General features: G+C 47.4%; 1 protein-coding gene across 1 annotated transcript in view; it reads right to left on the minus strand.

Moving 5' to 3' along the window:
• LOC147693227 (TRPM8 channel-associated factor homolog) overlaps positions 1-24,503 on the minus strand; it is a 63,878-nt gene that overhangs the window by 32,157 nt on the left and 7,218 nt on the right. The window contains exon 2 of the mRNA XM_086933633.1: positions 9,377-10,012. Coding sequence (XP_086789759.1) covers positions 9,377-9,993 — 617 coding nt within the window. The 5' untranslated portion in view covers positions 9,994-10,012. The remainder of the gene's footprint in view (positions 1-9,376; positions 10,013-24,503) is intronic.

A 24,503-nucleotide genomic window follows, 5' to 3' on the forward strand; every position in this document is an offset into this window, starting at 1 on the left:
GAATTTAACAACACAATCATCTCAGCATGTGCAGTGTGGGAAACCCAAAATAGCGATTCCAGAGTGTACACTGTGGGAAACAACAACGCAATCCTTCCAGAGTGTACACTGTGGGAAACAACAACACAATCATCTCAGCATGTGCAGTGTGGGAAACCCAAAACAGCCATTCCAGAGTGTACACTGTGGGAAACAACAACGCAATCCTTCCAGAGTGTACACTGTGGGAAACAACAACACAATCATCTCAGCATGTGCAGTGTGGGAAACCCAAAACAGCCATTCCAGAGTGTACACTGTGGGAAACAACAACACAATCCTTCCAGAGTGTACACTGTGGGAAACAACAACACAATCCTTCCAGAGTGTACACTGTGGGAAACAACAACGCAATCCTTCCAGAGTGTACACTGTGGGAAACAACAACACAGTACCTCCAGAGTGTACACTATGGGAAACAACAACACAATCCTTCCAGAGTGTACACTGTGGGAAACAACAACACAATCATATCAGCATGTGCAGTGTGGGAAACCCAAAACAGCGATTCCAGAGTGTACACTGTGGGAAACAACAACACAATCCTTCCAGAGTGTACACTGTGGGAAACAACAACGCAATCCTTCCAGAGTGTACACTGTGGGAAACAACAACACAATCATATCAGCATGTGCAGTGTGGGAAACCCAAAACAGCGATTCCAGAGTGTACACTGTGGGAAACAACAACACAATCCTTCCAGTGTGTACACTGTGGGAAACAACAACACAATCCTTCCAGAGTGTACACTATGGGAAACAACAACACAATCCTTCCAGAGTGTACACTGTGGGAAACAACAACACAATCCTTCCAGAGTGTACACTGTGGGAAACAACAACACAATCAGTCTTGTCCTTTTCTGAAATGTGCAATGATTATGACACGCTATGCACATTTTGCCCCTTGGTTGGAACTACGTTGCTATATACTCACCTTTGTGAGACCTTTCCGGTGATATACTTCTGTGTCGTCCAACACCAAAATTTTAAGTGTATTTGTCGATCTGAAACTTTGGTTTTGTTTCCCTTTTGAGCTCTTTATCTTTTTCATAACAGGTTCCTTGTTAGACGCACCTAGATATTACCTTTGTTCACTGTGTCGCACGAACGGCCCTTTTGTCTTCTTTTAGGATTCAACGTCTTCAAGGACACATCATACGTTCTGTATATTTCACTTTTGATGCCCACTACCTCATTGTCTATTGGAGTATTACAATTGTTTTGTTTATGCCTTAGGATTTTGTCTTCTCTTAGGAACACTAGAGAATTTTGATTTTGTTATCTCCGTCCGGACATTTATGTGACCTATTACAATGTACCACTGATGGACTTGGCCTTTCCCCTGAAATTTTTCGCTTTTTGCCCCCCTAATTTGGGATGTCTCCCCCATGGGAATAAACCTGTATAGGCCATGTGTGGTGTGAGACACCTTGTTAATATGGAATATCATGTAATGGTGTGAGCACTTGTAAAATTCCCCCATTGTGTAAAATGTACCCTGGTGAAATGCTGTGTTTTTAAAATGGATGCCCAGGCTATGTGTGTGCCACCTGACTGCAGGAGGTTAGCAGTCTAGTCGTTAGGTACCCAGTCACCCCTAGATTTTGGAGGGAAGCCTGGCACCCAGGGTGCTCAACCCCTCCCCTTGAGCCAGTTTAGGCCAGCTTTGCCAACATTCTAGAAGGTTCTGGCACCGCCTGGGAGGAGGGTATAAGTAAGGGGGATGTGCTACCAGAGAGTCAGACAGAGCTGGGACAGGAATGTGAGGGGACCTGCTGCGAGGTGCTACCGCCACATGGGCCTGTGAGCTGGGCCCTGCACCCCTAACCCCCCCCTGTACTGTCCCCCGGGCCACTGACGAAGGAGGGCCCCAACACAGGACCCTGACACCGTGGGGACTGTGAATTACGCCAGCGCTGTGTAGCAGGAGACCCAGGAGGTGAGGAGTGGGCCCGTCAGGAACTGAGGTGGGACTGTCTACCCCCCTCTGGAGGAGCTGTGGCCCCCTTGGAAGCACTGGGCCGTGAGGAGCCACCTGGGGAGGATTGGGCCCCTGAGGGACTGTGGCGTGCTAAAGCACTGTGCCCTGTGACTGGTGTGGCCCCCGGAGTGCTGTTGGCCCTGAGAGCTGTGTGGGCCGAGGGAGGAGGGGTGCGCTGTGAATAGCGCAGTTTGCTGAGTAGAATAGCGCCGTGTGGCCTGAAGGGACTGTGAGGGGGATAGAGCTGGAGGAGCCTACCCTCGTTTTGGCGCGCTTGCGGAAATATAAATAATTATTAGAAGGGAGCCTACCCCTGATTGCGGCCGTCCTCACCGCCGCAGCCCGGCGCCGCCTTGTAGGGACCCCCACTGTTGTGGTTAATGTTGCAGCGGCCCCCGGTGCCAGGAGAGGGCCGCCGAAGTGAAGAGAGGCCGCGTTAGGCCCTGAGGCCGCCGTCACCCGCGTCATGTGACCGGGGCGCCCGGCCGCGTCATTGGCCGCGCCCCCGCCCAGCCGCGCACGGATTGGCTGCCCAGCCGGGCAGCAGGAAGAGGCCTGTAAAGCCGCGGAAGCTGCTGCAAAGCCCCGGGTTCCCGTGAGGCCGAGGGAACCTGGGCGAAGCCGACGGCGGTGTTGCGGGGCTACCGTGGTGAAGAGGGAGCCCCGACTGGCCACGAGAAGCGTCGCCACCGTGAAGAGAGAGAGCGGAGTGCGGGAGCCTACCCCGCCTCCGCCTGTGACGGAGTGCCCCGAGGAGAGCCCGAGCAGGTCGACGGAAGCCCCGGGACCCCGGAAGGAAGGATGGGCCCGGGTGAAGAGGGAGCCCGGCTGTCGGGAGGAGGGGGGCTGCGAGGCGCAGGATCGCTGTCTGCCCTGCCTTTGCCTCAGAAGCCCTGGTGGAGCGCTGCTGCTGGCGGGGCTCTCCTGATCTGAAGAGAGCCCTGAGCGCCCAAGCCTGACTGTGTTCCTGCGAGTCCGGAGCAGCCACTCTAGAGGCCCCGGGTCCCCTAGAGAGGGGAGGAGCCCGGGTGAAGCAGGAAGAGTGCCGGTGCTCGAGGAGACCTCCTCTGGACTGCCGGTGAATGGGGCCTTAATTAGACTATGACGGGTGTGGAAAGGGCAACAAGGCACAGGGTCGGTGCTCGCCCCCACCCCTCTTCTGTTGGAAATTGGGACTTGGCCCTGTAGGCCCTGGAGGTACGCAGGAGACCTCCTAGACTGGGCAACATCCCCACAGTGAGAAGTGGAGGCCAAGTTTCTTGCCATAAGTAGAATTAATCCCTGGTTAGGGAAGGAAAAGGCTCTGGAAGATCATTATGACAGAGAGTTACCTGAGCCCTAAAGAACTGGCTATCCTGGCCTAATGACCGAGTGATCCCTGGTTAAGGAAGTGCTGATTAACGGCCTACAGTAAAGTGTGCTACTGCTTGTTGCCTGTCTGCACATCCAATTTCACACTGTAGCCCCTTGTCCGTGTGACGGATCTTCCAAACAGAGCACCGTGCACTTTTTATTGATTTGCCCTTATTATCTACTACTCCGGATTATATACTTCAAACCACTTTTTAAAAAATATAAGGTATCCTCCGTGGAAACAGCTATGAGCCTTTTATTCGCACTTGCCAAACCTGATGTGTGCTTTTTTACGGCTGTATATATTTTAAAATCTATATCTTTTAGGAAAAGTATGTCCTTTTAACAGTATGTTGTAAAATTGTAAATGTAAACTGTAAATGTTGTGATATACAGCTGCACTTTTATGATTATTTTATAATGATCGAATAAAGTTTTTGAAATCGAAATCGAAATCGAAGTGTGCTACTGGGGTCAGTGCTGATCGCCTGACGTCCCATGTCATTTCCTTGTGCTCCCTGTTGATTGCGGTCTATGATAACGCAAGTTACTCTGTGTGTTCACAAAACGGCCTGTCTAGGTCCCGGGGAGGGTTTGCCCTATGCTGAGGTTCGTAGGCCTAAGGTTCTATGCCCCATGGGTTATTGTTCCCCCTAAGGGGACCCTGGAAGAGTTAATGCCTCACAAGCTACGCCTGATGTTTTATGCCCGCAGGTTTAGAGTGGGGTAAACCGGGATGTGCTCTTGTACTACAGGTGACCTGCTCCTATGCTGGCCTGACGTGTCATTCCAGGCCCCTTGTTACATCCCATGTTAATGTGCAAGCCTGCTGCTTTATCCCAGGTGCTCCTGTCTGGTTCATATGTTGTTGATGTCAATGCACTGCCTGATGTTTGTGTTGCAGGTTGGGGGCTAAGGAGTCGTGTTCCCCAGGTCTTTTCCCGAAGGCTACAGCACTGGGGTTCTGCAAGCCCTGTAGATCTTGCGAAGGCGGCCTAATGGTCCTATGGTTATACCCTCCTGCTATTAGATGCTGGGATGCCAAGATGTCTTTCCTTACAGGGGTTATGTATGATGTTGTATTCTGTAATTACAGCCTACTACCAAGGATTAAGGTGTGAGCTGGCCCTGCCTGATGCGTAGTTCCCACAGGTGGATGGTGGAAGAAACCTTGTTGTGATTTGTTACAGGTGCTCCTGTCTGTTAATATGTGCTGTGATACCATGAAGTTTTCCCTTACAGGGGTCGTGTTGGAGTTATACTGCATGGGGTGTCCTGATGCTAATGTTGTACTTTGCAGTGACAGTCTACTGCTAAGGATGAGAGCCTGAGTTGGCCCCACCATATTGACCCCAGGTTTAATGTTAATTTAATCACATTCTTTTCCTTTCAGCCATGGACTTACGGACTCAGCCCTTACTTCCCATGTAAATAATCCCCCCTGATACACTTGGCTCTGGTGCCAGTTGGCGCCGTGTTGTGATTAAGCATGAGCGAATTTTGCGGATCTCGCGTTCGCGAATTTTGCGGATTTGCGGATTCGCAATCCGCAAAATCCGCGAATTCTCGCGAATTTGCGGATTTTTTTTTTTTTGTGTTTGCGCGGGTTTCTGCGAGTTCGCGAGGGTTTTGTACAATGTCGCAAATTGCGAACTTACCTGTCGGGTCGCAAGTTTCGCGAACTTGTTGTTTCTACTTGTCCAGCCTGTTTGGGACACTCTTCTTTCATCACTGCCACTCTCTGTCACCACTGCCACTCTCTGACTACTCATACCACCCTCTGGCCCACCCATGCCACCCTCTGTTTCATCACAGCACCCTCTGGTTGTCCAGTCAGTGTACATTATTGTGGCAACAAGCACACCTTCCCTGCCTCAAGTGACCTGAATTAATTTGGGGCTGATTAATGTGTCACAGAATATTTTTTTAGCTGGCACCTGCTTCCTTAGTGCTTCCTGATTAGTGATCTTTTGAACTTGCTAAGTGCTTTCATTGTTGCAAAATTAGTTACAACACCTGCCCTGCCCCAACTGACAATAATGAATTAGGGGCTGAATAATGGATTTGAACCTCCAGCCTGGCTCCTGCTTGTCTCCCTTAGCTGTAATTCAGGACCTTTGTGGCATATATGTAACTATTCTGAGGTTCAGAGCAGGGTCACATAATAGTTGCAATCTGCAACTGAACTCTGGAGGGGCCCCTCAGGAAGCACTACAGAAAATGGCTACTAATGATGAGCCTGAACTTTTGAACCTGGTAAGTAGTTACTTTCAGTTTTGCTAAGAGCGTATTTCTGCAATTTTGCACTTATTCGCACTTATTCGCGGGGCGCGAACTCACGCGAACAGTGCGAGCAGTGCGAGCCAAATCCGCTGCTCGCGGATTTGCGGATTTTGCGGGAGATTCGCGAATCTCGCGGATTGCGGATTTCCCGAAAATCCGCAAAATCCGCGAGCGGAACGGATTTTCCGCCCACGCTTAGTTGTGATACCAATGTTTATGCATTTTTGCCTTGCAGGTTGGAGATATACTAAACTACTTACTAATTTTCCAACTCAAACTGGTGTCCTGCCTCTTTTGTGGTGTGCCTGGTGTGTCGTCTGTGGGTACTGCGTGAGTGCTTCACATGTCCTCCGAAGTTTGGCCTGCCCGCTTGGTTCCGTGCTACCCCCCTGGAGATTTGGTTACCCCATTTCTTACAACCACCACATGTGATTTCGGTTAATTGCCTTTCTCTACATGGTCACATCAATATTGTTTTCATACACCATAGGGTTTCCACACACTAAGGGTGTCTTTTCCACGTTTTACTCACCTTTTGTATTCCGGCTTAGGTCGTTCAGTCGCCTATTATTGTTGTTTTTCCTTTATTCACTTTTGTATATTTTTTCATTTTTTAATCTTTGTTCATTATTGCTATGAATACGTATGGTAATCCCCATTACTCTTAGTCCTACTCGTCCTCGACCCAGTCATCACTCATGAGGTATTCCACAGACAGGAAACAAAACAGGAAACGCTTTTTAGGCTCCACCCCCCCTCCTGCCAGGTGCTATATCAGACCCAACCACCAGAAGCACATCCTGACACACCAAGCAACAAAGGCCTGGACAGGGAGGGAGGGTGGGAAGTATGACTGGGTCGAGGACGAGTAGGACTAAGAGTAATGGGGATTACCGTATGTAATCATAGCATTACCTCTACGTCCCTCGTCCTCGACCCAGTCATCACTCATGAGATATCTGTGTGAGTTATGGGGGATCAAGGAGCAAAGTGCCACCACTATCCAGATCTGAGAGGAGGGTGGTATGAACATCCATTCTGGTTAAAATTTCTGGAGTGCAGCACCTCTGAAACTCAAGCTTAGGAATATTGTTCACTGATTTAGTTAACCCTGGGTTAGGGCCTAGAGGTAACAAAATGGGGTTGTTAGGATTATTGAACTCAATAGCAAAGGAAGAACTTTGTTTTGCTATTTTTGATATCCATAACCTGCTTCTCTGGATTACTGTTCATATTCTGGGTGGTTATCATGAAAATGTAAATGTTCAGTATTTATAAAGCACGAACAATTACCCAAAGGTGTCAAGGTGCTGGGGGCCGTCAGGAAGACTAAGCGAGCTATTGCCCAGAGTCACATGTGAACCGTATGCCCCTGGGTTCTGGAGTTAGTCTCCCTGGCCGCTGCGCCACAACTCTTCCCATCATGCACATTGTGTACACTAGATTAGGATTTTAAAATAAACAAAAATACATATCCTGTTTCTTACTGCAATCTGAGGGTGTTATTCAACAACAAAAGAGTCTTTAGATTTCTACTGTTGTCCCTGAACTCATCCTATAGGACCGATGGTTACCAGGAAAGACGTCCTACGCAATAGTGTTGAGTGCTTTGCGTATGGTTGTAGTCCAACTGTATTCCTAATTCAGGGTGGCACATCAACTGAGCCCCTAATGTCGGGGGTTAGAAATCCAACCCCTTCAGCTCTAGGGGGACCCTAGAGAACCATTTTTTGTGTCCAACGTGGGCCTCAAATGTTTTAGATCTTTGGATAGTATTTGATGACACACTCAAACGATTATCACAATTAATCAGAGATGTCTATTATAATACCGGTGCAGTCCTTCTGATTAAAGAGGTGACCCCTATTGACTGCAGACTTGTCAAGCTTGGGTCATAAATGGTGGTGCCCCATTATGTGATTTCTAGGTTTTTTACCTAAAGTTTGTTGAATACATTTTCTAAAAATGGCCCAACCTGTTGCAATCAGTGTAAATTACAGGACATCAATCACACAACATCTCCTTAACAGAGGCATTCCTAACATATGGAATCCATTAATATTTGCTGTACATGCAGATGCCTATGACTTTGTAATATTTTACTGATGGTTGGAGTGGCTGCTGTACATCCCACCACTGGCAACGTTCATACACAAAGGCCTGCCCCGGTGCCACAACATTATCGGAATGTTCGTGACTTGGAAGTCCCACTGACTTACCTGGAACACAGACCTGTTTTGGCTGTCATTTCAATCAATCAGAATTTGTATAGCAAAGCACTGTCGCCTATAGGAGTATGTGGGTGCTGCGAATGCATTGTCAGGATAAAGGTCAGAAACTAGCAGAAAGAGGCAGAATAAAGATCAGAAATGAGCAGAAAGAGGCAGAATAAGGATCAGAAAGAAGAAGAATGAGGCAAAATAAGGATCAGAAATGAGCAGAAAGAGGCAGAATAAGGATCAGAAAGAAGAAGAATGAGGCAAAATAAGGATCAGAAATGAGGAGAAAGAGGCAGAATAAGGATCAGAAAGAAGAAGAATGAGGCAAAATAAGGATCAGAAATGAGCAGAAAGAGGCAGAATAAGGATCAGAAAGAAGAAGAATGAGGCAAAATAAGGATCAGAAATGAGCAGAAAGAGGCAGAATAAAGATCGGACACGAGCGGAAAGAGGCAAAATAAAGATCAGAAACGAGCAGAAAGAGGCAAAACAAAGGTCAGAAACGAGGAGAAAGAGGCAGAATAAAGATTAGAAATGAGCAGAAAGAGGCAAAATAAAGGTAAGAGACGAGAAGAAAGAGGCAAAATAATTGGCAGAATGAGCAGCAAGAGGCAGAATAGAGGGCAGGAGCTAGCAGAGAAGAGGCAGAAAAAAGGAGCAGAAAATGAGCAGAAGAGGCACAAATCCAAAGGCAGCAGAGGGTAGAGGATGACGGACATTCTGGACAGGAGAACCATTGCAGGGGGAGCTGGCATGAGGACCTGCTCATGCCAACCTCATTTATTGTATGTACCACAGAATGCTAGAATGGGTCCCGTAAGTAATGACAGGGCCACCAGGCCCATCCTGGCTGGGTCACAGAAGATGACTTTTCGAACCCCAAAACAACATCTCAGTCCATCAACCACCACTAATTGACGGATGTATGATGTTACAACGCGTTCAAAATGATCGCGGTACATCACAACGCATCTTTTACAACGCAAATCGTTACCACGACTTGCGCTGTAGGTTGCTGGACTTAGGAATAGTAAGATTCACTATTCCAACTCCAGCCTACGTACAGTAGGGAAGGTGTTGGAATAGTAAATCTACTATTCCTTAGTCTAGAGCTCCCTCCAGCGCAAGTCGTGGTAACGACTTGCGTTGTAAAAGACGCGTCGTAATGACACCTCGGTGTTTTGACGGCGTTGTTAAGGATGTTTACCCTAATGGACCCAACAGCGCTGCCACCTCTTCACCTCTATCACTTGCAACTCTCAGCCTCAGCTCATATATTATGGAAATCATTATAACCATGCACAGGTCGAGTGTGCCAAGATTTCTCCATCTACACAGTGTGTAAATGTTTAATTTCTTTGGATTTAAGTTGATCATCTTTATTCCATTTGCAACTTTGTCTACATATTACAAAGAAAAGAGAAATTGCATAATTGATTCAGTAGTTTCCTCCTTTGTCAATCAGCACATTTTAATGATAAGGAATAGTTTTTACTCACCCAACAAGCAATGGAGAAACTGGGATTTCTTTGGAGATAGGGAAAACTCTGCCCTCAACGCAGTTGGATGTGAAATAGATGCAGGACACATTGATCACTTCATTTCCAGGAAATTCAAAGCAGACATTTTCTGTGCCGTGCTCGTAGGCCCAATGCCAGGCTTGACCTGCGATGAGGAGACCGCCTCCGTTCTTCACGAATGCAATAAGCTCTTTCTTCTGAGTGGCATTATAAGCGTCCATGCAATACACGCCAAAGGATTCCAGAAACCCACCACTGGACTGCACCTTGATGCAACCATTAGACAAGGTCTTCACCAGGGAGCAAAAGGTAGACTGGACACCAACCAGAGCACCTGCTGAGGGTTTCAGCCAGTTGACAGCATTGAGAAGGAGCTTTGAGAACTTTGGGCTATTGAGGTAGGACTCATGAGAGATTGCCACGATCCGACCCTTCCCGTAGTGACTAGCTGCAATCACAACTTGGCCAGAGGTACTCACAAGCACAGGGAAGGCTTTATCCCCAATCAGGAGCAGTTCACAAGGAACGGAACTTCCTGTAAGGTCCAAACTGTTAATGCCTTGAGTCAAGGCTTTGTAAGATTCCATGAGGCTCATCTCAACGTGGTTCTTGGTCCTGAAAATATTTAAATCAAAAACAGAATTAACAATAATCATCCTTACATCACCAGAAATGTACTGGTCTGTGACTGAATACACTATCAGCCATATTTACTAACCTTTCACAACTTAAACTCTGCATTGAGTTAAAGGGAGTGAACAGAAATGCATCAAATTTACTAGGATATAGCACTCTTCAGTTCTCTCATAACGCTGGCACACTTCAGACAGTGGCTCTACCACAGCGAGCACGATTTATGCCACGTCCTGTTGGAAAATTGACGGTGCCACCAGTCTACCCATGAGAGACACGAAGGGATCTTGTATACGGTTCCCTTTTGCCAGACCCCTGCACCGCGATTTCATTAACTGCGGCTGTTTGGGAATGGTTTTCCCCTTCAATGACGTATGCAATGGAATAATTATTCGCTTTACCTGAATGACCAATTTGGTTGGCACTCATCTGACTTAATTTTTGATACCCCCCCCCCCCCCCCCCCGTCCTGAGGAAGACCCGCCGCTGAGGACTCCAATTACCCTTAAGCACCAGGGTCAAAACGTCAACGCCCCCAAATAGGCCTACACCTTACATCTGCCCCCCACACAAGATGCACAGATGATGTATACACTGTGATTAACAACAGTTGGAACATTTTAAAAAGCTATTGTGTATATGTGGGTAGGCCTGTGTTTCCAGGGAGACCGCCATAGAATTCATGTTTGGCTCCCCTTTTGTGTAAAACAAACGAAAAGGACTTTATATGCTGCTACTACTGTTTCCCTTTCTGGTTCATCCTTTCACCTGAGCACTACCTTTTTCACACTTTTTCTTTCTTTTGTGATAACCATGTGACCATATGATTGCATATTAGCAATAATCATAATGTATATCTACAATAATACTGAATGGTTGAATAATTCAAACTGGTTTATCAACCTCTCTTGTTCTTTGAAGTAATTATTTTCTATGTGCCTTTGATTCCATGTGCCGAAGACAAAAAGTTGTCTGAATCTTTAGTTACATTAGTCTAGGACCACTCTTTCCTGTACCCTTGCCACTGATGAGCACAGGCGCAGCCTGTAGACTGTTAGCATTGCTCTGCCCGCCTGAGGGAGGCTCTGCTTTTATCAATGCACATCGAGTGTAATGCTGCAGTTTCTCTCTTTACCCCACTTATGTTTCACTTACACAGCTGGGGCCATATTACAATATGGGTGCATTTTCCTTGTACCACATTATAGTGAATGCGCTGCCCCAGGGCATCTGCGAACTCGTGCAGCCCTAGGGGGCAGCACATTCAGGTGAAAAACACAGTCGCTCCGTGTTTATTACAGTGCAGGCGGCAAACCGCCAGCACTTTAAAGGAAGATTAGAGATCTCCTTGCAGGCGGGTACAGGCAGTGACTGCATACACCTGCATGGGGAAGTCTGGGGGCTCCATGGGACCCCTTTTCCCTCCTACAGAGGGCTGCTATTAGGGGGCACACTGACAGTGTGCCACTGTTTAAGGTGGAGTTTAAACAGAACAAGGGTAGCAGTTTTATCAAGTAACAAAGGGTCCTTGATTAAGCACAATAAATACAAGTTAAAGATAAACTATAGACAAGAATCTGTACTATAATAAATAAGGTGCCCAGCCGGACACTAATTTAATTGATTGAGGGAATAACACTTATAAGACACAAATTATACAGTGGGATACAGTCCTGTATCCTATACATACAACATTTAATAAAGGAGACAGATTTTAAACCATAAAGACAAGGAATCAACAGGCAATTATGTATAGAGCCGCTAGTTAAAAGATAACAATTGGTCTAGCTAAGCACATGTAGATAACACAATTTTTGTCACATTGGGAACTGATGTGCCTCTACACTGACAGTCGACGCGTTTCGATCCTATACCCTATGAAGGATCATCATCAGGACTACAGATAACATTGCCTTAATCATAAGCCTAATGGGCCAATTGAAGCAAGGGGACAAGGTTGGACCGTGTAATAATTCAGCAATTGTTGGTCCACTTAGATTCTCGTACTGGCTGCTTCTGTTAGTAATTGAGTCCGCACTATAGGGGGACCATGCGAGGCGTCTGGATTGCGCTTGAAGAAAGACGTTTATTCTTTAGTTACAAATCATTTCTGAATGATTTATCAGGGCAAGCGCAGTGAGGGTTCTTTAGTTCGAGCAGTACGTATCTCAGTATGGAGATTCCAACAAAAAGTAACTAGAACCTTCAATCAGGTTCACGATATGGTGTGGGAATTACCCGTGATAGCCGAAGTTATAGCATCCTCGGTGACTGCTGGGCTCGATCGCTCCTGTCAGTGCCACTATAATTTGTGTCTTATAAGTGTTATTCCCTCAATCAATTAAATTAGTATCCGGCTGGGCACCTTATTTATTATAGTACAGATTCTTGTCTATAATTTATCTTTAACTTGTATTTATTGTGCATAATCAAGGACCCTATGTTACTTGATAAAACGGTTTAAGGTGGTGCACTGTCTGTGCGCCTCCTGACAGCTTCTTTGCCTCTGCGCTCGTGTCTGTAACACGGCACGAGTGGAGAGGCAAACGGATTCCCTCGTTTGCATGGCACCACGCCCCCATGCAAATGAGGGAACGCCCTCTGATGGAAGCGCTGGCGCTTTATGTGCACCAGTGCTATCGGTAGTACAGAAGGGTACACACAAGCATCTGCGGCCCCTTCTGTAATACCAAAGTGTCCCTGGGGGCTGCAAAGTGGGCGCAAATGCCAGTTGCCCCCCGCCACTCCCCCCCCGGGCACTCTGGCAATACGGCCCCTAGTGTTTTGCCATACACTTTATTTGCTAAATTATCACTTTATCACTTATGATAGCTGACATATAATCCTGGTTTTTACACGTGGAGAAGCGTGGCTCAGTGGTTAGAGGCAGCAGAAGCTGAGATCGACCGTGGACCAGGGTTCGATTCCCCGCCTCGGCGGGTCTTGGGCTCAAAATTCCAGGGACTCGATAATTCTCGCTCTGGTGCCTTCTCAACTCACGGGTTCACACTCTGCGACTCTGGGCAATAGCTTGCTTAATCTCCACTACGGCCCCTCGCGGTGGGATGCCTGGCTTTCACCTTGCGGATACCCTGCCAGGGTTATCTCACAGGGGAATACCAGGACGGGTTCCCTAAGCAAGCGCTTAGATACCGTGTCGGTGATTTGCGCTATATAAATACATTTACATATAATAATATTTTACTATGAACATACCATTCATATTTTACAATGACATATCATTAATATTGCACTATGAACATGTGATTAATATTTAACTATGACATATTATTAATATTTTACTGTGCACATACCATTAATATTGAACTATGCCATATCCCTTTATTATGAACATACCATTAATACTGAACTGAGCCATATCATCAATACTTTATTATGAACATACCATTAATATTTAACTACAATATACCATCAATATTTAACTATAACATATCATTAACATTTTACTAGAAGCATGCCATTAATATTGAACTGTGAAATATCATCAATACTTTATTATGAACATACCAGTAATATTTAACTACAATATATCATCAATATTTAGCTATGAAATATCATGAATATTTTACTAGAAACATGCCATTAATATTGAACTTTGACATATCACCAGTATGGGCCACTGAGATAGATAGGCACACGCGTCTGGAAGGGAAGGGGAGACCGCTAATTGTAGTTCAAGTTCAAGTTCAAGAATTTGTATAGCGCACTGCTCACCCAGAGGGTCTCAAGGCGCTTGGGGAGGGGGTTCATTATTTATCGAATAGCCAGGTTTTGAGTTCCTTTCTGAAGGAGATGTGGTTCTGTGTAAGGCGGAGGTGAGTGGGGAGTGAGTTCCAGGTCTTGGCCGCCAAGTAGGAGAAGGATCTACCTCCCATGGTGGATCTTTGGATACGCGGAACTGCGGCAAGGCCTTGATTGGAGGATCTTAGTTGGCGGTTGGGTGTGTAGAAGGATAGTCGAGTGTTGAGGCATTCGGGCCCTAGTTTGTAGAGGGCCTTGTGTGCGTGGGTGAGGAGACGGAATGTTATTCTCTTGTTGACGGGAAGCCAGTGGAGGTCTTTCAGGTGGCCGGTAATGTGATCTTGGCGAGGGATGTCCAAAATGAGTCTCGCTGATGCGTTTTGGATGCGTTGGCGTTTTTTCTGTAGTTTGGCTGTAATTCCGGCGTAGAGGGTGTTACCGTAGTCTAGTCGACTCGTAACCAGTGCGTGGGTGACAGTCTTTCTTTTCTCGGCCGGGATCCAATGGAAGATTTTTTTGAGCATACGAAGTACGTTGAAGCAGAAGGATGAGACGGCGTTGACTTGTTTGGACATCGAGAGTGAGGAGTCTAGGATGAAGCCGAGGTTACGTGCGTGGTCTGTGGGTATGGGTGCTGAGCCCAGATCCGAAGGCCACCATGAGTCGTCCCAGGCAGAGGGGGATGATCCAAAGATGAGCACTTCCGTTTTATCTGAGTTAAGTTTTAGGCGGCTGTTTTTCATCCATACGGCTACTTCTTTCATGCCTTCGTGAAGATTGGTTTTGGCGGTGTTGGGGTCTTTGGTGAGGGAAAGGATCAGCTGGGTGTCGTCAGCGTAGGAGATGATGTTGAGGTTGTGTTGACGCACGATGGAAGCGAGTGGACTCATGTAAACGTTGAAGAGGGTGGGACTGAGTGATGATCCTTGTGGTACACCGCAGATGACTTTGGTGGCCTCTGATTTGAATGGGGGAAGTCGGACTCTCTGAGTTCTCCCAGCTAGGAACGAGATGATCCAGTCCAAGGCTTTTCCTTTTATGCCGATGTTGCTGAGGCGTTGTATGAGGGTGCTGTGACAGACAGTGTCGAAGGTGGCGGAGAGGTCGAGTAGAATGAGGGCCACTGTTTCTCCGTTGTCCAGTAGTGTTCGGATGTCGTATGTTGCTGCGATGAGGGCGGTTTCGGTGCTGTGTTTGGCTCGAAAGCCGGACTGTGAGGGATCGAGGGAGTTGTTGGATTCGAGGAAGGCAGCGAGTTGGCTATTGACGGCTTTCTCAATGACTTTGGCCGGGAATGGGAGGAGGGATATGGGGCGGTAATTTTTAAGTTCAGAGGGGTCTGCTGTGGGTTTCTTTAGGAGGGCGCTGACTTCGGCATGTTTCCAGCTTTCTGGGAAGGTAGCAGAGTTGAAGGAGCAGTTGATGACATCACGGAGATGGGGTGCGATGATGGAGTCTGCTTTGTTGAGGATGTGGTGGGGACATGGGTCAGTTGGCGAGCCAGAGTGGATGGAATTCATTAGGCGGATGGTGTCTTCAGTGGTGATTGGGTTCCAGGCGCTGAGGTTATTAGAGGGCGGTTTAGGTTCTGAGGGGGGTGGATAGGATTGTTTGTTGGAACTGTTTTCGAAGCTGTTATGTATGTCGGCAATTTTGTTGTAGAAGAAAGAGGATAACGAATCACAGAGGTCTTGGGAGGGAGTGATGTCGTTTGAGGCTGCGGTGGGGTTGGTGAATTCTTTGACGATGTTGAATAGTTCCTTGCTGTTATGGGCGTTGTTGTCGAGTCGATTCTTGAATGCTGTTTTCTTGTACAGAAACTTACACTGTTTTGTTTGTGTTTCAGAGGCAAAGGAAATATCTCATGTGGCACCAATGAAAATTGTGGGACAATAATGAAAGGGGGCACCTCCGCACGGATATCTACTGGCATAGCTGCGAGTTTGTCTACTCTCAACTTGTCACCAGATGGACGGGCCTCTGCACCTTCATAACCATACACACCCCTACTGTGGTCATCCCTGGAGAAGGTCTTTCCTGGTTGTTCCAATATCCACTATAGAAGTAAGTAATATAAATATTCTTGGTTAGTAGGATGGGTTGCCCAATCCATCAGACATTGAGTAATGGGGCCATACAAGTTTAGAAAAATATAGCATTTATGGACTATGGTCCCCTCAAGTAGCAAATAATGGCCTTCTAGGTCTGCAACAGTCAATTCATGCCTAAAATATGGATGTATGACATTACAACGCATGCTTTTACCATGCATTCCTTTACAACGCTGTTTTTACAGCGCATGCCTTTACAACGCATAGTGCTTTGGGGCGCTGGATAGTGAATAGTTTAATTTACTATTCCAACTCCAGTCCCCGTGGATAGTAGGGAAGGTGTTGGATAGTAAATTAAACCTATTCCCTATCCTAGAGCGCCCCCCAGCGCAATGCGTTGTAATGGTTTGCGTTGTAAAAGTTGCGTCGTAAAGGCACTGCGTGGTAAAAGTTGCATTGTAAAGGATGTTTCCCCTAAAATATATCAAATCCCAGATCAGCATAAAGAAACCTTTGCAAAATGGCCTGTAAGAAGCAAAGCATCTGTGGCGGCTACACGATTTGGCGATGTGTGTTTCAGCGCGCTGAGGAAAATGCTTCTCTTGAAGTGAGATATCTATTGCGAGCCGTTTGATATAGCAAGAATCTGCCTGGTTTTATGTGGTAAGTTGAGGCCTCTTACATTCAGATAGTCAATATTCCAAGTCATGAGCTTTACAGGATGATGAGCCAGCATGTTTGGAACAGTTAAATATAAACACTAACGTAGTCTTATCATAGGTACCCACAGGAGAATTAAGCTCAAAGGTGTGTTCAGTACCATAATCTGCGGGATAGCATACGTTTTCTTAAAGGTCAAATTAATGGATCTGATAAACAAAAGGAATACCCTCCTGCAATCCATTTCCCACACTGTAGACTCCAATTAGCAGTACAAAAAGCCCACTCATTCTTAAAATTAAAACCAAAGAACAATACAAAGCAAACAACAGAAAGTAGACCCTTGATGCAAGCTTCTCTTGGGGATCCCAGAGGCAAACCATACAGTGTATTCATCAGTCCATAGTGTGCTCAAAACCATCCCCTTCATCAAGGTGTTCCTAGGGCAATATATAATAGGGGTAGATGTGGTAGCCCCAGGCAAATATACACCACAATAGAGAAGTGGTATATGGTACTTGCACCCGTGGGTCTTCTGCACCTGGAAAAAGCATAGGCTATCAACATTCAATTGTGTACTCTCTCATTGTGCCATGTAAGTGGCAGTCATAACCTGTTCATCATGGGTGTTGTAAATCTGATGTTGATTCCTTGGCCTGTTTATTAACCATTCTCCTCCAGGCTGTTAAGCGTTTCATCATATGCAGGCCTCAACAGGAGAAGGCTCTGATTTAATTTTTTCAGGTGCAACAGTGTTGTTTTAGGGTCAGTGAAAAACATTGTTTTCCCTTTGTGGATTATACAGAGTTTGGCAGAGAACAACATTGCATATTCTAGACCCAAATCTTGGATGTCCTTTTTAGCTATAAGAAAGATCTGTCATGCTTCTTGAACAGCTATTGTGAAATCTAGAAAGATAGATAGATTTATTAGATATATTTGTATTTGAGATCTTTAAGTTTGTGGGCCAATTGAAGACCAGCATCACAGTCTGTATAGTTTAGAACAAAGCTGTGATACGTCAGGGTGGTGCTCTTGGAGGAAGGCAGAAACTCAAAGATCGCTAGGCCCAGTCACCTAGAAACATAGATGACAGTTTTTCTGTGTCAGACAAATATGTGAGTATCTTTTCTACGAACAGTTCCATCCATCTGACTTTCAAAGATTCATGGACCCCAAGAATGTGTAATTTGTTGCAGTACTAACACACCTTGAGGTCTTCTCTTTTGCCATGAGTTGCATCAAGTAGTTTTTCAAGGCATTGCAGCATTTCTGTGTGTGCAATAGAGATATCCTTCAATTCAGATATGCAGCATTCCACACTATCCATGTTTTCAGAAATCTTGTCCATGCTAAGTAGTGCATCTCGTTCCCTACTCCAAGACAGGAGTTGATCCATGCTGTAAGAACTGGGACCACCAGTTCTCCGGGGGTAGCTTGGCTCGAGCAGGAAGGCAACCAGCGGCTTATGTGTAAAGTAGCTACACAACACACTCATCCACTGAGACATTAAGTGGGCGCAATAATGGAGACCATACCGGTGCTTTTGATTGAAAATCAATATCTTTTATATAAGATTAAGTTCAGGATAATCAATTCATCAACATTTCCTATGGTATCTTCGTTAAAGCATTTTCGTCATAGGAGTAACTTTAGCAATTCATTAAAATAACATAGCCTGTCGCAATAACCTTTCCAGCATCGGTATAAGATTCAAATTAATACAAGCCACCAAACATTTAATTTCATCAATCCCTTTGGCAAGAGATAAATACTCAACATTTCATTCAGCTCTAAACAGCAAGTATTCACATTTCATTCTGTAAGAATAAACGGTTCAATATAGGTAGTTCTTTCCATTAGGGCTGGTCCATTGCTGGACAAATCGGCAGGTAATCAGGCATGAACAGTTAACGCAGCATGAGACTGTTTTAAGGCATGCACAGTTAATTGGCCCGAGGAGTTAATCAAGCCCCAGCTGGTCACTGGGCAAAAAGCAGTTAATTCCTTTTAAGCCTGTTCCCCCCAGGCAGGCACAGTCATTTAGCCCAAGTACCCTCGATGCTTAACCTAGGCCACACGGTCTCTCAGGGCTCAAGGGGGCCAACGGGGCCCAGTCACCGGTTTCCCCAGGGGAGGGGCGACCTCGGCGCCCAAACCTGCCTTCCGCCCTCCTCCCCGGGGGTTACCTGTTGTCGTCGGCCCTCCGGGGCCCTTGCGTTTGTTCGGGAGCAGGGGGGAGGGGCTCTGACCCTCCCGTGGGCCTCACTTGGCCAGCCGCGGTGACGGGGGCAGTTGCAGCGCTCTGTCGCCCCAGAGGGACAGGTGCAGCATGTGGGGCAGAACGGAGGGGGCTCTTGCGCTCCACAACCCCCTCCGCGATGGGTCCGAGCTTCCCCCGGGTGCCGGCCTCGATGTGAGGGGCTCGATCTGGGCGGCCAATGGTTGCACAGCACTGGCGGGGGCGTGGCCGATGACGCGGCCACGCTCCCCGTCACGTGAGGAGGAACAGCTTGCCTTCAGGCCTAGCGCAGCCTGGTACACTCGGTGCGGCGGCCCTCTCCTGGCATACGGGGGCCGCCGAGGGGGGTTCAATGACACGCTGGACACAGCGCGAAGGGCAGGCAGCAGCGCTGACAGGCCGGAAGCGCCTCGGGGGTGTTACGTGTGCGGCGCTGAAGCCGCGGTCGCCAAGAAGTCTCTTCAGGCGCCTCAGGGCGTGCGGACAGCTCCGGGCCACGGCGGTGAGTCACCCTGCCCACACTCGGTCTTCCAAACGCTGCGGGGGCCGGATGAGTAGCACTTCCCACCGCCTGTTCGTGAGGCAGTCTAGCGCTTGGGGCACATTGCAGCGCTCACGTGGGGTATGACATGGGGGTCACACCTGGCCATTTCTGACAGGAAAGGCAGTCTCTATCACAGCGCTGTGCAGGGGACAAGTTACAGCGCTTTTCAAGTTATGCAGCAAGTAATGCAGGCAGGAGGAAAAGCAGAGCAAGTCAGTCAGGGGGAGGCAGGCAGGACCAGATAGGCCCAGATGAAGGCAGGGAGTGCGCAGGGGCAGCACAGTCCAGTACCTGGTCGATCCCCCAGTACTCTCTGGTTGAAGGGCAAGTAGTCTTCTCGGCGCTTGGATGGTTCTGCGCCCTTATGTGATGGTTTCTTGAAGAGGGGGGGGGCTTGAGTTGGAGGCTGGACAAAGTTCCTCAGGTCCCTGAAGATGGACGCTGGGGTTCCCTACCACTGGGCCAGATCAGGGGGCTTGTCTAGGATACCTCACTCAGCTTAAGAGGCAGTACCTAAATCCTGTCACTCCCAGTGGCATAAGTTCTTGACTAGGCCCTCCCGCCTAATACTCCTGCCTGGGTTCCCCAGGTCAGTGATGCCCCAACTGACTAAAAAAAGTTCCCTCCCTTGCTTTGGTATGCCCAGGTCAGGTGACCACTCTCTAAGGCGGCAAAAATAAGCTCCGCCTTTCTTCTGGAAGGTTCCAGGAGCTTCCCCACTCTACCTATGGACAGGGGATGGCAGGCTGGCATTGCAACAATGTATGGGGATCCAGCCAGCTCCTGGCAACTAGGGTGCTACATTAAAAGACCACGCTGCAGTAGCAGGGGCCAGTGGCAGCCATGTTTGGAGTAGAGAGCACCTGCGTCCTAACATGGATTAGCCATAAAAAGGTGCCCGGAGACCTAAGGGCCAACAAAAAGAAGGTGGGACAAATGAGGCAAGGGCGGAAAAAAAAACAGGGAAAGACCACCCTAGGGCTGACAGGTCTAACACATGCCATTGTGGTCTATAGCGGTAAGTCAGTCTGTATTCATGACAAAGGGTCATGGACGAGGACTGCTCGAGGACGGTAACGAGGTACCGACGGACAGAGCGGGGTCTCCATCGCCGAGCAGTTGCCGGTTGAGGTGAGGCACACTCCCACAGAAAGCTGGGAAAGAGGGAAACGGTCTTACCTACACTTACATAAGAATCATGTCGGGTAGGGTGGTAATACACCACTGACTTTTTTCTTATCTTGTACAAATCACTGTGTATATTTTCACATTCTGATTGCTTCCTTGCAGTAGCATTTTTTCAACTATTTTTAGGTCCTGAAGAAAGCCGGGCATAGTCGCCTTACGGCTGAAACATGTCGACCTCACTACTCGCCAGGAGATAGTAGATTTGTTTTACACTATCAGGCGATCTTTTTATCCTATGACATGCGGACAATACCTAATAAACTTTATTTTTTCTCCCCATAGCCATTTTTAACTTCACTTATATTTCACGAGCACTGCACTCCATCAATCATATCCTGCCTGCCATAACTGCTTTGGCTCAGAATAGTGAGAGCATTTGGCCGAGCGCAGACCTACATTAGCCGCAAAAGCGGCACAAGACTGTGCCTGACCTTTTTCTCTCTTGGTCTTCCAGATCACGATGCTCCGCCAAGTGGGTGGGCTGATGGAGACCTTTCTCTAGCCTAGCAGACTGACTTACTCTTGTTTTTTGGTTACAAGTGATACATTGGGTTTTTGAGTAAAAGTTGGTCTATAAACCACCCCACAGACCCTCCACCACACTTTATTATCTCGGTCTTTAGCAGTAACCTGGAGTAGCATGCATGGCCTTCCAGGAGGAGGGTTTTCAAAATGCCTTCCAGGACAGTAAGAGGGGTGAGTACCCTGTATGTGGCTGGGCCACCACCTGAGCCTAGCACGAGTCTCCATGGGCATAGCAGAGAGAGAATTGAGACTGCACATTGCCTTTTTGGAGCATTCTCTGTATTATATCTTGTAGAGTTTCACCTGGCCTCTACTGTACCTGATGTGATGGACTATGCACTCTGAGGCCAGCCATAGCCAAGGAGATAAATACAGGGTTTCGAAAAGATCTGAAGACATGGCTTTTCGCCCAGTAAATTCTTTGTTGCCTCGCGGAGAGCACTGTGTTATGTACTTCTTTTCGACTTTTCTCTTTGCCAAAGTGCTGGGACACTCTTTTGAGTAGCCGTGCGCTATAGAAGAGCTTTCATAACATAACATAACATAACATAACATAACATAACATAACATAACATAACATAACATAACATAACATAACATAACATAACAGGGTTGTGGACTTCTTGTGCTACACTCATGCTAGGCATCCTGTGTGTGCAATATTGGAGCTGGTGGGTTCTGCATTTTGGGTCCCAACCTTGAAATGCTCACATTGGCGATGAGGGCAAGTGGTGTCCCGTGCACTCCAACATGCAACTTCCTGACGAGGAGGCCGGCCTGCTGCAGAGGAGGTGGGAGCAGCTCCCTCTACCCATTGCACGCCTTTGGCCTGTGATCTGCTACCGCCTGCTGACTCCCCTGCATGCCCTGAAGTCGGTGGAATTATGAAATGCTGCTATCGCCTGCTAGCACTCAGGGACGCAGGAGGCAGCAGACAGTGCACAGACCTCACCTTTGGCATGTGGTAGCTTCCTTTTTTTGCCAGAGGCAGTTTCTTGTCTCACTGCAACTGGCCTGCAGAAAAGAGGGGGCAGCCCAATATCTCCCATGCGGGCCTTCCATCAGCCCCCCGGTGTGCACTGGTGATATGTGGGAGCCGTCCTGGATATGCCGCCATTCTGCATACCCATCCTGGGGAGAGAGGATAAAACACTTTGCCCAGTAGGGTTGGCTTCTGGATCCCCATCAGTGACACGCCCACAATGGTGGATCACCCTCTTCCATCTCCTTTTCTCTTGCCTGCCAGGCCCACTCCACCTTCCAACATCCATACATCTGTGTCAGCCCTCTACTCGTTCAGGGAGTTGGTGTACCCTGCAACAGCAGACCTGCATTGGTGAGATGTCAGTGGGACGGCTCAAAAATTACTTTCATACCACTGGAGAGACAAATGGCATTGTCAAGAGGTCCCTGTTGCTTCATTTTGATGGGGAGGAAGTATACACAATGTTCGTAAACCTTCCAGTAATTGTGAAGATGATGACAATGATGCTGATATGGCAGGGCTCAATGCCCTTTTTGATCTACAGGTAAACCACAAATTTGAGAGGTTCAAGCATCCCATGCCCACCAAGGTGATGACAAGATGATCACTGGATTCCATGTATGGCGTAGGTTCCTGGCCAGGCCCTGTGTCAATGATGATCAGAGGAAGGAGGTGAAGGTCCAACTGATTCAAGGGTGCTGCTCGTAGGTGTTGAGTGCGTGATCCTACAACAGCCAGGTATCAAGCTAGAGGACGTTCTCATTCTGGTGAGATCACGTGAACTCTCTAACAGACATGCTGACCAAATGGACAAAGCCCTAGGAAAGGGGCTAGCACCCACAGCCCCAACCAATGGGCATTAAAGTTAAAGCTGTTGCCACAGTATATAGACATCCACCTCTAATTCATCCAACATGCCACAGGGACACCCTTAAGGTCAATGCAAAAACTGTGGTCCATGCTCCCGATTGCTGCCCAGCAAAAGGGAAAACGTGCTCTGAATGTGAGTAGAACAATCACTTTACCAGAGGGTGCCAGAATGCTGAAAAAGAGAGGAAAACCTGCACCCCGCGCCAACATAAAGCAAGCATACCCTGGGTGTGGATCACTCTGGCAACATAACATCCAGGCCTTTAACAGCCAGGGAGAGGGGGAGCAGTGAGTCTTCAAGATTTTGTCCACCGGCCTGAACGGCTGAAGAAACTGGCCCCCTCCCATGTGCACCATCATGGTGGAGGAAAAGGACAGTCTGGCCATAATTGACACAAGAGCTTCAGTCAACTTTAGGGACATACAACAATACCGAGTGATCCAGCCAGGCATCCCTTGCAGTGCACAGCTATGATAATCTGTGAGCATGGAGGACAGAAGTCCAGTCCATGGCCAGGTTACTGGAAGTGATTACCAAGAACAAGGACACTCTAAGACCAGTCCCTTTCCACATCATGGAGGAGCGCAGGGCAACCTCTGTGGATGTCAAATGGTAGAAGACTCGGTCTTCTTTGCAGGCAAATACATGAATTCCAAGTGGAAGAGATCCTGAAATAGCTTCCATAACTGTTCCATGGGCTAGGATGTCTCAAGAGATCACCTGTCAAGCTGCACATGGGCCACACTGTGCAACCACCTTCACTCAGGCCTTTCCACCTCCACCAGTTAGTGGACAAGGAACTGCAAAAGCTGGAGGAGCAAGGAGTCATTGGGAAAGTGTTGGGGCCACCACTTGGGTATATCTGCTTGTGGTTGTGCCAAAGCTAAAGCAACTCAGTTCCATTGACTATGCGTATCAATGAAGCTCCCACGCAAGGCTATCTGAAAGGAATGACCCTTGACCCAACCATATGATGACCTAATATCCAATTTAAATGGCTCTCAGTAGGTTTGCAAATCTGGATTTGAATGCTAGGTTCCTCTAGATAGAATTTGACAATGACTGCCAATTCATTACAGTGTTCTCCACTCATTTGTACAAATGCCAAAATTGTGGGTTCTCCTCGGCACCTGAGACACGATATGGACTGCAGGGTGTCATAAACATAAACAATCCCATTCCTGTGCTCTACGACCCTGGAAGAACACTATCATATATGCGTGCCACCCACATAAGGCTGGCCTAGTATGGTCTTACGTTGCATCGGCGGAAGTGTTCACTCTTGAACCAAAGATTGACAAAATCAAGGATGCTTAAATACCTTAAAGCTCGAAGGAATTACGAAGTGTTGCACTTGGTGCTTTTCCCCCAAAATCGTTCGCTTTCATCCCCCAATATTTATGTATGTCTCCCCCATGGTAATGTATAGGCCATGTGAGGTATGAGATGCCCTGTGTAATGTCAAATGTTAAATGCAATGCAATGGTGTGCAGTTATCAATCCCCCATCAAGAAAATGTACGCTGGTGAACTGCTATTTTTAAAATGGGTGCCATGGTTATGTGTTGTGCCATCTGTGAACTGCTATTTTTAAAATGGGTGCCATGGTTATGTGTTGTGCCATCTGTGAACTGCTATTTTTAAAA

Source organism: Lissotriton vulgaris, chromosome 8 (genome assembly GCF_964263255.1).
Source record: "Lissotriton vulgaris chromosome 8, aLisVul1.2, whole genome shotgun sequence".
In the NCBI taxonomy this organism is placed as follows: domain Eukaryota; kingdom Metazoa; phylum Chordata; class Amphibia; order Caudata; family Salamandridae; genus Lissotriton; species Lissotriton vulgaris.